Source organism: Jaculus jaculus, chromosome 10 (assembly GCF_020740685.1).
Source record: "Jaculus jaculus isolate mJacJac1 chromosome 10, mJacJac1.mat.Y.cur, whole genome shotgun sequence".
In the NCBI taxonomy this organism is placed as follows: Eukaryota; Metazoa; Chordata; class Mammalia; order Rodentia; family Dipodidae; genus Jaculus; species Jaculus jaculus.
Window position 1 is genome coordinate 100,898,840 of NC_059111.1, and position 16,814 is coordinate 100,915,653.

General features: G+C 43.6%; 1 protein-coding gene across 1 annotated transcript in view; it reads left to right on the top strand.

The window, feature by feature from the left end:
* Positions 1-16,814, top strand: part of Tbxas1 (thromboxane A synthase 1) — a 240,363-nt gene that overhangs the window by 47,658 nt on the left and 175,891 nt on the right. The window contains exon 3 of the mRNA XM_045160556.1: positions 6,570-6,622. Within this exon, the coding sequence (XP_045016491.1) occupies positions 6,570-6,622 (53 nt within the window). The remainder of the gene's footprint in view (positions 1-6,569; positions 6,623-16,814) is intronic.

Sequence of the window (16,814 nt, forward strand, 5' to 3'; positions counted from 1 at the left end):
GGGCTGGAGACATGGCTTAGTGGTTAAGCACTTGCCTGTGAAGCCTAAGGACCCCGGTTCGAGGCTCGATTCCCCAGGACCCACGTTAGCCAGATGCACAAGGGGGCACACACATCTGGAGTTCATTTGCAGTGGTTGGAAGCCCTGGCGCGTCCATTCTCTCTTTCTCTCTCCCTGTTTCTCTCTCTGTCACTCTCAAATAAATAAGAATAAACAAAAAAAAATTAAAAAAAAAAGTTGTATCTATTTCCTCACGTGTGTGTTGCAAACAAACTCTGGACACTTTTTGCATCTGGTTCTACATAGGTAGGTAGGGATTTGAACCCAGGCCACCAGCCTCTGCGTGCAAGCACTTAAAACATTTTTTTAAAAAATCATTTTATTTTTATTTATTTATTTGAGAGAGGGAAAGAGAGAGAGAGAGAGAGAGAGAGACAGAGAGAGAGAGGGAGATTGAGAGAGACAGAGACACACACAGAGAGAATGGGCACGCCAGAGCTTCCAATCACTGCAAACAAACTCCAGATGCAAGCACCACCTTGTACATCTGGCTTATGTGGGTACTGGGGAATCAAACCATGGTCCTTTGGCTTTGCAGGCAAGTGCCATAACCGCCAAGCCATCTCTTCAGCCCCATGCAAGCACTTTTAACCACTAAGCAATTTCCCTAGCCCCTGGAATGGATTTTTTTTTCATTTTTATTTATTTATTTGAGAGTGACAGAGAGAGAGAGAAAGAGGCAGATAGAGAGAGAGAGTGGGCTCGCCAGGGCTTCCAGCCATTGCAAACAAACTCCAGACGCGTGTGCCCCCTTGTGCATCTGGCTAACGTGGGTCCTGGGGAACCGAGCCTCGAACCGGGGTCCTTAGGCTTCACAGGCAAGCGCTTAACCGCTAAGCCGTCTCTCCAGCCCCCTGGAATGAATTTTTATGGGATGACAGCGAGTCATTTCTAATGACTAATCAATATGGAGTCCTATCATTCATTCATTAATCCATTTATACCAGATCTAATTTGTTTTTATTATTATTTATTTATTTGAGAGAGAGAATAGGCACACCAGGGCCTTCAGCCACTGCAAACCAACTCCAGACGAGTGCTCCCCCTTGTGTGCATGTGCCACATTGCGTGCTTGTGTCACTGTGCATCTGGCTGATGTGGGACCTGGAGATTTGAACATGAGTCCTTAGGCTTCGCAGGCAAGCACCTTATCCGCTAAGCTATCTCTCCACCCCCAAATCCAATTTGTTAAGCATCTAAATCTACCAGCCCCCTAGAATGCAGATGCAGAAGTTAATATACTCTCTAGTCCGCCATCCACCAATGATGCTCACCTCCAGATGGGCTGTGCCTGGTGCAGACTTGGAAGTGCCGGTGGAAGCTATGGGTCTGCTTCACAGGCCAAGGAGAGCTGCCAAGGATGATTCCTGAAGGGGGTCCCGTAGGAGCCACAGGCAAGAACGCACACCCCACAGAGGGAACACTGTGTGCACAACTGAAGCCACGGGACATAGAGTGGCAGTGTAGGTCAATCGGCAGCTGACGACGAGGGAACCCTGGGGAATGAAGACATGCGTGGCAGCTGGGCTGGCTTTCTCACAGGCCGGAAGGGTGAATCAAAAACCTCTCACTCAGGCTGGAGAGGTGGCTCAGTGGTTAAGGTGCTTTCCTGTGAAGCCTGAGGACCTAGAATTGATTCCCTAGGACCCATGTGAACCAGATGCGCGAGGTGGCACATGTGTCTGGAATTTGTTTGCAGTGGCCCATTCTTTTTCTATCTGCCTCTCTCTCTCTTTCTCTCGAATAAATAAATAAATAAATACGATAGTTTTTTATTTTTATTTTTAAAATTTTTTAAATTTAATTTATTTTCAAGCAGAGAAAGAGAACTAGAGAATGGGTTCACCAAGGCCTCTTGCTGCTGCAAATGAACTCCATACACATGTCATCTTTTCCAATTCTGTGAATACACCTAATGCTTTCCAAAATCTGCCTCCTATTTTTATCTGTTTGTTTTTCCTAAACTGTCCTTAAACTCCCTGAGCTCAAGTAATCTTCCTACTTCAGTCTCCCGTGTAGCTGAGGCTACATCAGGTACATGCCACCATGCCTGGCTCAAATTGTATGTTCCTTCTAATTCAAGAAAAGAGTGGATGGGAGAGATGGCTTAGCGGTTAAGGCACTTGCCTGAAATACAATATATATTTTTTAAATTTTTATTTATTTATTTGAAAGCAACAGAGAGAAAGAGAGAGAGAGAGAGAGAGAGAGAGAGAGAGAGAGAGAGAGGGAGAGGATGGGCACGCCAGGGCCTCCAGCCACTGCAAACGAACTCCAGACGCATGCGCCCCCTTGTACATCTGGCTAACGTGGGTCCTGGGGAATCGAGCCTTGAACCATGGTCCTTAGGCTTCACAGGCAAGCGCTTAACCGCTAAGCCATTTCTCCAGCCCGAAATACAATATGTTTAAAATGTATTATTTATTTATTTATTTATGTGAGAGAGAGAAAGAGGGAGAGAGGAAGGCAGATAGAGAGAAATAGAGATTGGGCATGCCAGGGCCTCCAGCCACTGCAAACAAACTCCAGATGCCTGCGCCCCCCTTGTGCATCTGGCTTATGTGAGTCCTGGGGAATCGAACCATTGTTCTTAGGCTTCACAGGCAAACGCCTTAACAGCTAAGCCATTTCCCCAGCCTAAATACTATATATATTTAAATTCAGGGCTGGAGAGATGGCTTAGTGGTTAAGACTTGCCTGCAAAGCGAAAGGATCCTGGTTCTGTTCTCTAGGACCTGCATAAGCCAGATGCAAAGGGGGCGCAGGCATCTGGAGTTCGTTTGCAGTGGCTGAAAGCCCTGACGTGCCCATTCATTCATTCTCTCTCTCTTCCTCTTTCTCTCTCTCAAATAAACAAATAAATAGCATATATTAAAAAGACAATGGGGTACTTTCTAAAAACAATTCATTCATAGACCACTGCTACTGACCAGAGGAGGGATGTGGACATGGAAGGTCATTTGTAAGGGACAAAGGCTGAGCTCAGGCTGCACAATGCAGCTGTGACCCATGTCTGGATGGAAGCAGTGAAGACGTGGCCCGAGGAGTGATGACAGCCAAGAGAAAGGAGCCAGCGAGGACAGAGTAAGAAGAAGAACTCTGGGGGACTCATGAGGCGCGGAGGGTTCAGGCACAATGGGCAAAGCATGAGTCAAAGGCTGGAGGCAGGATTCTAGAAAGAGTGACCATGGGGAGGCAGAAGGCAAAGGTCTAATCTGGGGGAGAAGCCGTTTTATTTTAGGCACGTTGCCTTTGATTTGTCAGAGTGACATGCAAAGTGGAGGCCAGGGCATTTTAGATATGGGCTCTATCTTTGAAGGTTACTTTTTCCTTCCACTGGCTTTTCTCAGAAGCTGCCACCAGACCGACATTGGGAGCCAACAGACCCTGCCCAGGAATCGCCACACAAGGGCAGGAAGAACTAATTTGGACCAACCCTGATAATGATTGTCTGCGGATGCTAGGAATCCCCCACCTCCCCACCCACCACCGCCTCCCCTGGAAGGCCTGCTGATGGGCCTTGGCCCAGAATAATCCTATTCTCGCGTGTCTCTTTTCTTCCTCCTCTTCCACTTCCTTCCTGTATCTTTTTTTTTTTTCTGTCCATCTACATCATTTGTTCCTGGCATTTTTCTCTTCCCAGCTCTTTAAAAATTTTTTAAAGTAATTTTTATTTATTTATTTGAGAGACAGAGAGAGGAAGAAGAGGGAGAGAGAATGGGCGCGCCAGGGCCTCCAGCCCCTGCAAACGAACTCCAGAGGCGTGCACCACTTTATGCATCTGGCTTACGTGGGTCCTGGGGGAACTGAACCTAGGTCCTTTGGCTTTGCAGGCAAGCGCCTTTAATTGCTAAGCCAATCTCTCCAGCCCCCTTCCCAGCATCTTAAACACTTGCTTTTCTCATCTTTCCTTCTAAGGAGCCCAGTTTGCAACTCAAGCAGTCCTCAAACAGTTATGTGTGAAGTGTGAAGAAATTTAAAAGTGTCAAAATAGAACAACAAGGCAGCTAGACAATTTAAAGAAAATAATTTTCACACATTGATGGGGGTGGGGGACTGATCAGTTGTGTTCAGTTGAATAATTAATTTGGTATGAACAATTTTTTTTTTTCAAGGTAGGGTCTCACTGTGGCCCAGGCTGACCTGGAATTCACTATGGAGTCTCAGGGTGGCCTCAAACTCAGGGCGATCCTCCTACCTCTGCCTCCCGGGTGTTGGTATTAAAGGCGTGCACCACCACGCCTGGCAAGTATGAACATTTTTGAGGCGAACAGAGTAATTAACTGTCATGTGACGAAAACGAGGAGCTGCTGTCTCTGGGTAATCTCCACATATGTGCTTTTCCAGCTCCTCATCCCAGTATCTACAAACCCTGCCAAGTTCCCTCAAGAACATAGCCGATTCACGGACTTTTTATATTCATATAGGCTTTCCTTGAGATAGGCCATGCTTACATTGTGCAAGGCAGTGGGTTTAACGGACTAGGGCATAATTCACAGGTATCTGCTTCCTCTATCCCTCAGCTCTCTGCTCACACTCTGTTCCCATAACCCAAACCCAGCAGTATCTAGCCCAGACCCATCCCAATGCACACATATTTTCACATATACTTCCCTTCTACCACATCTAACGTGTTCAGTGCCCACCATGCCTGTCCCTGTATACCCACACATCACCTCTACAGCACAAGGAGTCTAGTTTCTTTCTTTCTTTTATCGTTTTTTAATTTTATTTATTTATGATGTACAGTCTTGCCCTAGCCTGGGCTGATCTGGAATTCACTATGTAGTATCAGGGTGGCCTCGAACTCACAGTAATCCTCCCACCTCTGCCTTCCGAGTGCTGGGATTAAAGGCGTGTACCACCATGCCCAGCTCTCTTTTTCTTTCTCTCTCTCTCTCTCTTTTTTAAAATATTTCTTTATTTGAAAGAGAGAATGAGAAAAAGAGGCAGAGAGAGAGAGAGAGAGAAAGAAAATGGGTGCACCAGGGCCTCCAGCTACTGCAAACCAAGTCCAGACAAATATGCCACCTTGTGCCTCTGACTTTACGTGGGGAGTTGAACTCTGGTCCTGAGGCTTTGCAGGCAAGTACCTTAGCTGCTGATCCATCTCTCTAGCCCCCCCTAAAATATGCATGTTTGTATGCGAATGCGTGTGTGTGTGCATGTGTGTGGAAGGCAGAGGTTGACACCGGGTGTCTTTCTCAATTGTTCTTCCACCTTATTTCCTGATATGGAGTCTTTCACTAAACCTGCGGTTCACCAATTCAGCTAGACTACTGAGCCAGCAATACCAGAGTCTTTTCTACATCTTCACTGCAGTACTGGGATTATAGGCATGCACCACCATGTCCAACTTTTACATAGGTGGTGGGGATCCAAACTCAGGTCCTTATACTTGAGCAACAAGCATTTTACCAACGGAGCCAGGTCCCCAGCCTGGGGTCTAGCATTTCTCATTTGCTTTACCCCATACCCCATTCCTGCTACCCTAGCATTTTGTCCCACAGAAAATTACTCTAAGGGTCTAATTTTTTGAATCTGTTGCTTTGTGGGATGGAGAGATGGCTCTATGGCTAAAGGTGCTTGCTTACAAAGCTTAAAGGCTGGGTTTGATACCCCAGTACCCCCATAAAGCCAGATGGACAAAGAGGTATATAGCTCTGGAGTTCCTTTGCAGTGACAGGAGCCCCTGGTTCATCCTAACTCACACTCTTTTCTGTCTGCCTCTTTCTGTTTTTCTCTATATATCAAATCGATAAAAATATATTTTTTTGGAGATAAAATATATATACATATATATTTTTAAAATTTATTCATGTATTTATTTGAGAGCAACAGACACAGAGAGAAAGACAGATAGAGGGAGAGAGAGAGAGAATGGGCGTGCCAGGGCTTCCAGCCTCTGCAAACGAACTCCAGACGCGTGCGCCCCCTTGTACATCTGGCTAACGTGGGACCTGGGGAACCGAGCCTCGAACCAGGGTCCTTAGGCTTCATAGGCAAGCGCTTAACCACTAAGCCATCTCTCCAGCCCTAAAAATATTTTTGAATCTCTTGGTTTTGGTTAACACTTAACTTGGATGACAGGAATTCACCATTTGTGATAGTTCAGATAGGTCCATAAGTTTCCACAATACAGGGCCGTGAAAAGGAACTTGGGTAAGTCATGCTACAAACCACACATCCAAGTGGGATGTTATAGATGAGAGGGAAATAGCTTTCAAATATGTGAGCAAAAATTATACACAAATAGTTTAAGTACCGGGGTCTCTTCTGTCCATGAAAGCAGAGCTGCCTGAGAGCTACTTGGCAATGTATTTTTTTTAAAGCCATTTCTTTATCCAATATTCCACAGTACTTCAAAGCAATATAACTTCAATTCTTCTTTTATTGTTTATGTAATTGTGTTCTTGCTGTTTTAGTTTTTTTTTTTTTTCCCTGAGTACATTTGAATCATTGAAGTTTTGCTTAATCTTATTCTTAGTGTGGTGATGTGTTTTCTTCAGGGTTTTTGGGAAAGCCACTTGGAACTCAGAAAACGCTATGGACCTCTGTGTGGGTAAGCAACAAAAATCCTCAATTTCTTTTCTATGTATTTTAACTTCTGATGTTGATCTGATGTGGAAGTCACAGCAAGTATAGGGATGTAGCGTGTGTATTTTTTGTTTATTTTATTTATTTGAGAGAGAGAAAGAGGCAGATAGAGAGAGAATGGGTATGCCAGGGCCTATAGCTGCTGCAAACAAACTCCAGACGCATGCGCTACCTTGTGCATCTGGCTTACGTGGGTTCTGGGGAATCGAACCTGGGTCCTTTGGCTTTGCAGGCAAGCATCTTAACTACCAATCCATCTCTCCTGTCCATGACTGTGTATTTTTGGAGGTTCCACTAAGGGAGTACGTAACCAGAGTATAGACAAGCTTCCTAGTGGAGTCCTGTAAGGTTGTCCAAAGGGGCGCTGTGTCAATCTGAAAGACATTTGTCAGGACATCATCATCACATGTCACCATGGTGGGGCAATGGAGTGTGTTACAATGGGACATGGTAGCCCTACATAGTCCACAACAAACAGTTCAGTTTGCCTTCCTAACCCATGATCGGTCATTCCTCATGAACTTATAGGCAGCTCATGGACCAGTATGGCTCATCTCTATGGGTAAGGTGTGTTGCTACTGACATAATTCATCATCTAACCCAGCACTCTTCTGAGAGTGGAAGGTAGTGCTATGAATAGTTACACAAGGGCTGGGGAGATTGCTTAGTGGTTAAGGTGCTTGCCTGCAAAGCCAAAGGACCCAGGTTCGATTCCCCAGGACCCAGGTGGCACATGCATCTGGAGTTTGTTTGTAGCAGCTGGAGGCCCTGGCATACTTTTTCTCTCTTTCTGCCTCTCTCTCTCCTCTCAAATAAAGAAATAAAAGTATTTATTAAAAAAATTATAGCAGACAACAGTGTGAACTCAGGCTGTCCAGGATACACTGGCACATGTGTTTACCGCTGTTCTTGGCCATGTGTGGTAAGCAACACAGCCCTTCCCTTTATTTCTCTTGAATTTTCTCTTTGGAGTATGCACACTGAATTCATGTTTGGAGCACTCTCTTTACCCCATATCTAAAAGGCTTGAGACGTATTGTTTTTCAGCATGGGTCTTCGCACCTCATCCCTTTAATTTGTTTTCACCTACTCATCTTCAGCCACTAAGTGATTTTAGTTGCTTTTTCTAGACCTCCAGGTCAGGGATAATATTTCTAGGTGCATTAAAGTTCTGTTGTATTGCTGCTAATGCACATCCTAATGTGCCTGGTGGTTTATAAGCCTTTCTGTGCAAAGAGTCCAGGATGCGAGTTTTCCAAATGCTTGTTTTCGACAAGGATTGGCTTGTGAAAATGATCCCACCCAGAAGATCATGTGATCTACCTACATTCTACCTGCTCATTGGTTTCAAATATTGTATTAGATATTCTCTGTATTCATTTGTCATTTTTGCACAATGACTGTCCCTAAACTCAATAACCACAGGCACTGTGTTGTTTACTGTGCATCTAAGGGCTGGCTGGCCTGAAAGTTGCTGTGTCTGATGGGGTGGGAGGCTCCTCTCTGCAAGCTCTGCTCTGCGTGTCTCACATTCTCCATGGAAGAACAGGCTGGTGGGGGCATGGTCTTCTCACAAGAAAGCGAAGATTCAAGAGAGCAAGGAACACAGGGCCAGACCGGACATTAGAGCAAGAGGCACGCTGTGGCCATCAGGGATGCGGGGCCTCCTGTGGAAGGGCAAAGGCAGTGTTATCCTTAAATAAACAACTGTACCTCACTCCTGTGATCCTTTTGAGCTGGGCCTGCCTTCATTCAGCTAGCCCTTTCATGCATCCTTTCTGGTTTTAAGCCTGATAGTTACTCAGTAAAGTCCCAAGAGACTGAACTGTTTACCTTGCTCTTCCTCTGGTGCTGTTCCATTACTTTTTAAATGCTCTCATTTCAGCTCTGTTTCCAGTGGTCTCGCTCTGCAGCTAGCTGCCTTGACCCTGACCTTGGTGACTGTCTCATATGTTTCTCAGGCATAGCTCTAACTCAGAGGAATCTCATGTCTTCGCTAGAACTAGAAGATCCTCCCTGGGTTTGAATTCTAGGAATCACTTCCCTGGAGAACTTCCTGTTGCAGATATCCAGAGCAGATCCTTTGAGTATCTAAAAATTATTCTCAAATGTCAGATGGAGAAGTTTAAATGACATTCTTTTAACTGGTGGTAGAGAGGGAGAGAGAGAGAATCAGTTTCCTTGACAATAGGATGTCCAATCAATTTTTCTTCCAAACTTTAACTAAGTTCATACAATCTATTCTTTTCATTTCCAGAAAACTTAAATCATAGAGAATGGTTTCAAATGAAGTTTTGTGGAGATCAAAATTGCAATATCATCTCTATTCTTTGTTCTTACCTCCGTTGAAATAGGGGGAAAAAGGGTGATGGAATAATTTCTTCACACAAAGCTATCAATCTTTTTCTCCTTTAGAAAAAAAAATAATGGCCATAAGATGCTGACTTCTTCAGTGTGTCCTTTGTCAGTCTTGGGTGGCATGGTGATGGTGTCGAAATGGCCAAGTTGAATGAGGCTATCTCTAAGCTTCTGTCTAACTCAAAATAGTCTTTTCTTAGTGCTTCAATCTTGGCAAATGGTTTCACTGATTTGGAATACCAAAGAGATCTATGCTCAATGAGCAACAACAAAGACCCGTATTTCAGGAAACAATTCAGTTTAAATTGCATTAATTTTCAGACTCCCTTAATGATTAGAAATTCAAATCCAGCTTGGACCTCTGAAAGCTCGAAATCTCAGGTTTCATTCTCATTTGACAAGTGAGGCCCTGCACTATTGATGGCAAAGGGAGAACGCACCAGGCCTGTATGTGATAGGACAGCCCTGCTGCTTGGCAGAAATGTGCACAGAGATCTCACAGCTCGGGACCCAAAGCCAAGTATGATGATTAGTAAAGCTTCTTACCTGGTTGTCAATAGTGACACAGTTGGAGTTTGGGACTCGTAGCTGGAAATAGGCTCCCTACCTCTTCCCCTTTACTGCTTCCTGATATGGGGGAGCTATTGCTGGGTAAAGATTCTGTCAAGAGGCATGGACAACATCCATGGTTATATCACCACCATTGTCATCAACACTACCATCCCCATCAAGAATGAAGTTTTCAGGCTGGGGAGGTGGCTCAGTGGTTAAGGAGCTTGCCTGCAAAGCCTAAGGACCCGGGCTTAATTCCCCAGGACCCATGTAAGCCAGATGCACAAGGTGGTCCATGCGTCTGGAGTTCCTCTGCAGTGACTACAGGCCCTGGTGTGCCAATTCTCTCTCTCTCAAATAAATAAATAAAAACATTTTTAAAAAAAAGAACGAATGTTTTCACCAAGTGTCTAATTATGCAGCCTGCTTTGCTGAGCTGTGTAAATAAAGCTAATCGCTTGTTGAGTTTCACTGTAAAGTAGGTCAGCTGCACACTGTACAGCCTCTGCTCACAATGCTTGGTCAGATCTCTTCCGACATGCACACCCCTGGCCACATAAGACAAAGACAGCAAGGTGTTGCAGCTTCAGGAAGCCTTCAGTCAATTAATGACGGCACATTAGCTCTTTCGGTCTGAGGACGAGCCCCAAGATGGATTTATATCCCTTTCCAAACCCCCCAAGAATGATATCAACATATTCACCATACACTGCTGATTAAATACAAGCAGGATAGAAATTATGGACTTTGTAATGCAGTAGATAATGCCCCTTTATTATTTTTATTTATTATTAGTTTTGGTTTTTTGACGTTGGGTCTCACTGTAGCTCAGGCTGACCTAGAATTCACTATGCAATCTCAGGGTGGCCTCGAACTCATGGCGATCCTCCTCCCTCTGCCTCCCGAGTGCTGGGATTAAAGGCGTGCACCCCCATGCCTGGCGATAATGCCCCTTTATTAGGTCTTTACTGTTACTTACAAATATGCGGAGCCGTAAGCTCAGCTCATTAGCAACAGCTAGAGGCCCCCACCCTGAGCGTCTTCCCCCTTAGCTTATCTATCTTTGACGTGCTTGCTCTGTATTTCTGCTTTTATTCAGCTGTGTTCTCATTTCTTCTTGCCTCACCAGCACTTGAATTTTGTATAAACATAGATCCCTCTTGTTGAAACTTGACTTTCATTCCTGGCACCTGACACCTATGCACCTGTATTCCTGTGTCCCCCCCATAATGCCAGCTCGGTTGCCTAACCTTCTGCATTCGCATTAAAGCATTAAGTTGTAAGTGGGTAAACATGAACATTACACATGCAAATGAGTATCTGGCAAAAAAAAAAAAAAAAAAAAAAAAAAAAAAAAAAAAAGCTTACCTGCTCTACCTTGAATGCTTCGCTGCTTTATAGAGGCAACCTCTATGAACAGGTTCCCCACACTCACATGGATAATATATGATACCTGCTGCTCCCTATTCTTCTTTGCTCATTAATGATGTTTGGAAAAAGTTTTCCATTTTAATGCATTCATTTTCACTAAATGCTATTCTATTTTTAAGGATTTAATTGTATGGAAACATGCTCATTTTTTAAGCTAACTTCTCAGTGATGAACATCTTTTTGCTTTCACAAATAACACTGCAGTGAACATTCTCATATACATATCATTACTTTCTTGCATATGTATGTCTGTAGGATAAATTCTTAGAAATGGAATTATTAGGTCAAAGACTACCTACATTTTTAAAAATTTTGATATTACCAAATTGCTCTCTCTAGGGTTCATATCAATTTATACTCCCGCAAATAAGCATAGGAAAGAACCTGATCCTTCACATGTTTACTACTAAAGTAGGTGCTCACAATTTTATCAGCACTTAATGGCATGTTGCTATAGTTTTAATTAGCATTTTGTAAATCATGGAAACATTTGAGCATTTTTTTCATGTGTGAAAAATCCATTGTATTTTGTTTTTCTGAGGGACCCTTTGCCACTTTAGTGTTGGATTATTAATCTTTCTCCAACTTATTTTAAAAAGTTGTTTATATAGTGTGATAGTTAATTTTCATGTCAACCTAACTGGATTTAGAATCACCATGGAAACACACGTCTGGGTGTATTTATGACAGTGCTTCCAGAAAGGTCTATTTTGGGAGAAAAAAAACTCATGCTGAATATGAGTGGTACTATCCCATGGGTTCCAGAGTGAATAAAGAAGAGAAAGAAGGCTAAACCCCAGCATTTGTCTCCCTCTCCTTCCTGACTGAAGATGCAGAGACCAGCTATCTCACACTCCAGCCATGCCTTCCCCACGATGATGGACTGTAACCCCTCACACTATAAGCCAAAATAAACCTTACTCTCTTAAGTTTTTTTCTTTTTTGGGGGGGCGGTTCAGGTATTAGATCAAAGTAAAGAGAAAAGTAAATAATACTTGGACTGTGAAGTAGGACCATTGTTGTGATAAGCCTGACCTTGTGGTTTGCAAGCCTTTGGAACTGGTTTGTGGGAGCAGTATGGAGCTGTGTGATAATGGATGCTATAAGCAGAGCTTAATGGACCAGTCCGGTAGAAGTTTGAAAGACCAGAGTGCTGAGAAAAGCGTGACACTGGAGGCCCTGCTCATGAGCTTCAGAGGACTCTGTGAGGACTGGGCTAGACACCATTTGTATTACATTCTGTCAAAGTATCATGCTGCATCTTGCCTGCATATGTTTTAAGACCTTGAGTCAGGTGGAATTATCAAATAACGGACTAATAATTTACTAGGTGGAGGAAGTTTCAAGGAAGGATAGCATTGAGGCTGTGGCACAACTACTGCTCATTGCTTTTTATTCAGATCCATAGTGAAAGAGCTGAGAGTGGAGCAGAAAGAGATTTAAAAATGTGCAATTTGATGAGGAAAGGAGCATGAATGAGTTTAAAGATGCAGACATGGCAAGTATAGAGAAAGCAGCTTTAATTGTTAAAAAAAGAAATGGGGTAAGCATTATGTGGAGAGAACAGCTATAAACTTTAAACCTTAATTGACGTCATTAAATCATGCTGTGAACTGGGACAATGGGAAAAACGACTTGAGGGTGAGGCCCCACTCATAGATGGTTCAACTACAACTACCTAGGGAAGTATTGGTTCTGGGTCAGCCTCAATGGCACACAAAGGCCTCTGCAGCTATGGTCCACTAGGCCCAGGCTGTGTCTCAAGTTAGCAGCATAATTTTGAAGTAATGTCCATGTCATATTAGTTTTGCAGGAACAAGAGTCAAGATGAAGGTGTTGTGGAGGTTTGCACTGAGCTTCCTAAAAGTTGCTGAAGCCAGACAATTTGTGGATTTATTTTAAAAAATATTGTATTTATTTATTTATTTACTTATTTATAAGAGAGAGAGAGAGAGAGAGAGGCAGATGAAAGAAAGGGAATGGGCATGCCAGGGCCTCCAGCCCCTGCAAATGAACTCCAGATGCATGCACCACCAGATGTGTGCACCACCTTGTGCATCTGGCTTTACATGGGTCTTGGGGCATTGAACTTAGGCCCTTTGGTTTTTCAGGCAAGTACCTTAACTGCTAAGCCATCTCTCCAGCCACAATTTGTGGATTTATTGAAAGGAAACTTTGACAGGTCATTGCATGAATCTGGGAAGGTGAAGTGTAAGTTGCAACAGAAATCCCCAGGATGTTGGGCATGCCAGGACCATGGGAATGTCTGTTGAAAGCTCTAGGCATGGAGTACAGTATCGTAAAAGAGGGGTCAGATGTGTTGTAAGAAGCATAGCTGGAAGTGTGGGGCTTCCCAAGGCTATTGGAACCCATATGATTCTATTATAAGCCCTAGATGCTGGATATGCAGCTGTCAGATTGGGTATTTTCCCTGCTTGCTATCAGTCCTTCTTTGGTCCAGTCTTCCCTTGCTATCCACCCATTTCTGTCTTTTGGGAGGGGGATGTTTATTTGGTGCCTTTGCATATTTGAACTATGTACTTGAGTCTTGACTTTATGGGGGCTCACAGTTAAGAGATTATCTTGAGTTTCAAAAAGTACCCTGGACTTTTGAGAAGAGTTGAGACCATTTAGTGGAGAAGGACTCAATGTATTTTGCATTATGAGGTGAAAATGAGACTGTAAGGACTGTTGAAGGGATGTTATAGTTTAAAGTTATGCACTTGGATGTCAAGTTGAAGGCAGCATGGTGATGGTAAATTTTCATTGTCTTCTTGAAAGGAGGTAATATGACTATGAAAATACACCCCTGGGTATTTCTCAGAGGGTGTTCCCAAAAAGGCTTAACCTAGGAGGAAAGAACCCTACCCTAGTTGTAAATGGCACTCTTCCAAAGACTGGGTCCCAGACTGAATAAAAAGGAGAAAGCAGGCTGAACGTCAGCATGCCCTCTCTCTGCTTCCTGACTGCAGGCACGACGTGACCAGCGGCCTCACCCTCCTGCCCCCACGCCTTTCTGGTCAAGGCGGGCTGTGTCTGCTCAAACCGCGAGCCAAAGTAAACGCTTCCTCCCTTAAGCGGTTTTTCGTCAGATGTTTGGTCACAGCAACAAGCTACTAAGCTCACACATATATTAAAGCAAGTAGCCCTGTATAGTTACCATATTGCAAAGATTTCCTTGACTTTATTGTGGGCTTTTTTTAGTCAAATGAATTTAGTATTAACAGTGTTTGCATTTAAAAAAATATTTTATTTTTAAATATTTATATTCATTTATTTATTTGATGGAGAGAGAGAGAGAACAGGCATGCCAGGGCCTCCAGCCACTGCAAACGAACTCCAGACACGTGCACCCCCTTGTGCATCTGGCTAACGTGGGTCCTGGGGAATTGAACCTGGGTCTTTTGGCATTATAGGCAAGTGCCTTAACTGCTAAGCCATCCCTCCAGCCATAAAAATATTTTTTATTTATTTACCAGAGAGAGAGAGATAGAGAGCAAATGAATGAATGAATGAATCAGCCCTCTAGGACCTCTAGCCACTATAAACGAATTCCAGATGCATGTGCCACTTTGTACATATGGCTTTGCGTGGTATCGGGAAATCAAACCCAGGTCTTCAGGCTTTGCAAGTGAGCACCTTTAACTGATGAGCCATCTCTCCAGTCCAGTGTTTATATTTTTGCATGTTACTCAGAAAGGCTTTGTTTAACCAGGGATATTGCCTGGTAAGAAGCTTTTATTTTTCCAGTGTTTGTAAGTTTTGTTGTAAAATGAGGATGGCTGATATAGCAGATATCTATTTGAGGGAAAGGGTGGAGGCAAGTACTCTGCTGTGACCCATGTGTTAAAGTGAAGTGATAGAACCTTTAAGACATGTGTCCTAGCGGGACATCCTTAAGTCATGGCTGGCATGTTCTCAAAGGGACCCCAGCCATTTCTTCTTTTCTTTCTTCCTGGCCACAAGGTAAGCAGTTTGTTCTGCCATGCACTTTCCACCCCTACCATCCAACACCCCATTAGAGCCTACAAGCAACAAATCCTCCTGATCATGGACTGGAACCTCTAAAACTGTGAATAAAATAAACCCTTCCTCTTTATAAGTTAGTTATCTCAGGTATTTTGTTACAGTGTCAGAAAGTTGACGAAGGCAGGGTATACCCTTATTTGTTTATTTTTCCAGATGGATCTGGAAATTAATCCCTTTCCAATTGATTTGAAATGTTGTACTTGTCATTCATCATTATGTAGAAATTCCCATGTGAATTTATGACTTCTCCTTTTCATTGAAATACCTAATTGCATGCCTTACTGACAGCACTATTCTGAATGTGATCCGTGTAGCTTCTTTATATGTAGTACCAACAGGGTGTTCTAAAAAGATCTTTGTAAATTATAGAGCTTGAAGCAATCTGTCTCCCAGGGAACTCCTCATACATGAATAAATCAGTTTACTGGTCTGGGGAAATGGTTCAATGGTTAAAGGTGCTCACTTGAAAAACTTGCTGGCCAGGTGATTCCTCAGTACCCACATAAAGCCAGATGCTGAAAGTGACATATGCACCTGGAGTTCATATGCAGTGGCAAGAGGCCCTGGCGTACTCATTCTCACACTCTTTCTTTCTTTCTCTCTCTCAAATAAATAAATAAATAAATAATAGTTTTAAAAAATTTGAACTCAATTTGCCAAGTAAACATGCCCTCAATGTAAAGGACCTGACAGAGGTTCAAAGTTCATGCCTTGTCAGTGGCTAATATATGTACCACACAACTCTGATGACTTGAATTCACATCTCCGTGCCCACATTTAAATTTTTTAAAATTTAATTTATTTATTTTCAAGGAGAGAGAGACAGAGTGAATGAATGCATCAGGGCTTCCAGCCACTGCAAACAACTCCAGACACATGTGCCGCTGTGCATCTGGCTTTACGTGGGTACCGGGGAATCGAACCTGGGTCATTAGGTTTTGCAGATATTTACTGTGGGGTCATGAAGTCCTCACTCAGCCCCTGTAGCATAGCAGGGGGACCAGTCCTCAGGGTGTTCCCACCCACTCTGCAGCTCTTACGATTTTTCCACCCCTCTTCCACAGTGTTCCCTGAGCCATGGCAGACCTGTGAGCAGCCCAATTTAGTGTTGAGTGTTTTTTTTTTTAATTTAAAATATTATTTATTTATTTATTTGACAGAGAAAGAGGGAGGGAGAGAAAGAGAGAGGGAGAGAAAGAGAGAGAGAGAGAATGGGCATGTCAGGGCCTCCAGCCACTGCAAACGAACTCCAGATGTGTGCACCCCCTTGCGCATCTGGCTAATGTGGGTCCTAGGAAATCGAACCTGGGTCCTTTGGCTTTGCAGGCAAATGCCTCAACCACTCAGCCATCCCTCCAGCCCTAGTGTTGAGTTCTTTGTAGCCTCTAGGCTTCTGATTTGATAAGTTTTGATTGATCAACATGCCTGTCACCATCACCTTGGAGCTGATTGTCAGGCTAGCAGTAAGAATAGTATCATGTCACCGCTTCCTCTGCACTTTCTCCTGGGCCCTGACAGGAGGAGGTATGTCTCATGATGGGCTATCTTCTTGCCTTATCGATGGATCTTGGTACTCCACTGTTTTCTCTATCGTCTGTAAAATATAACAGATTCTCCAACCAAGAGTGAGAGCAGCTTGGGTTAAAGGGGCATAAGGAAAGTTATTGGAGAGCTTATTTTTTGGCATGCAAGCCCACTCTCCTTTATCAGAGAGCAATCGGGGTTTCTCTCTGAAGTGTGAGTTTCCTGACCATGGGAGTCTGACTTGGTTTCCAGTACCAGATATG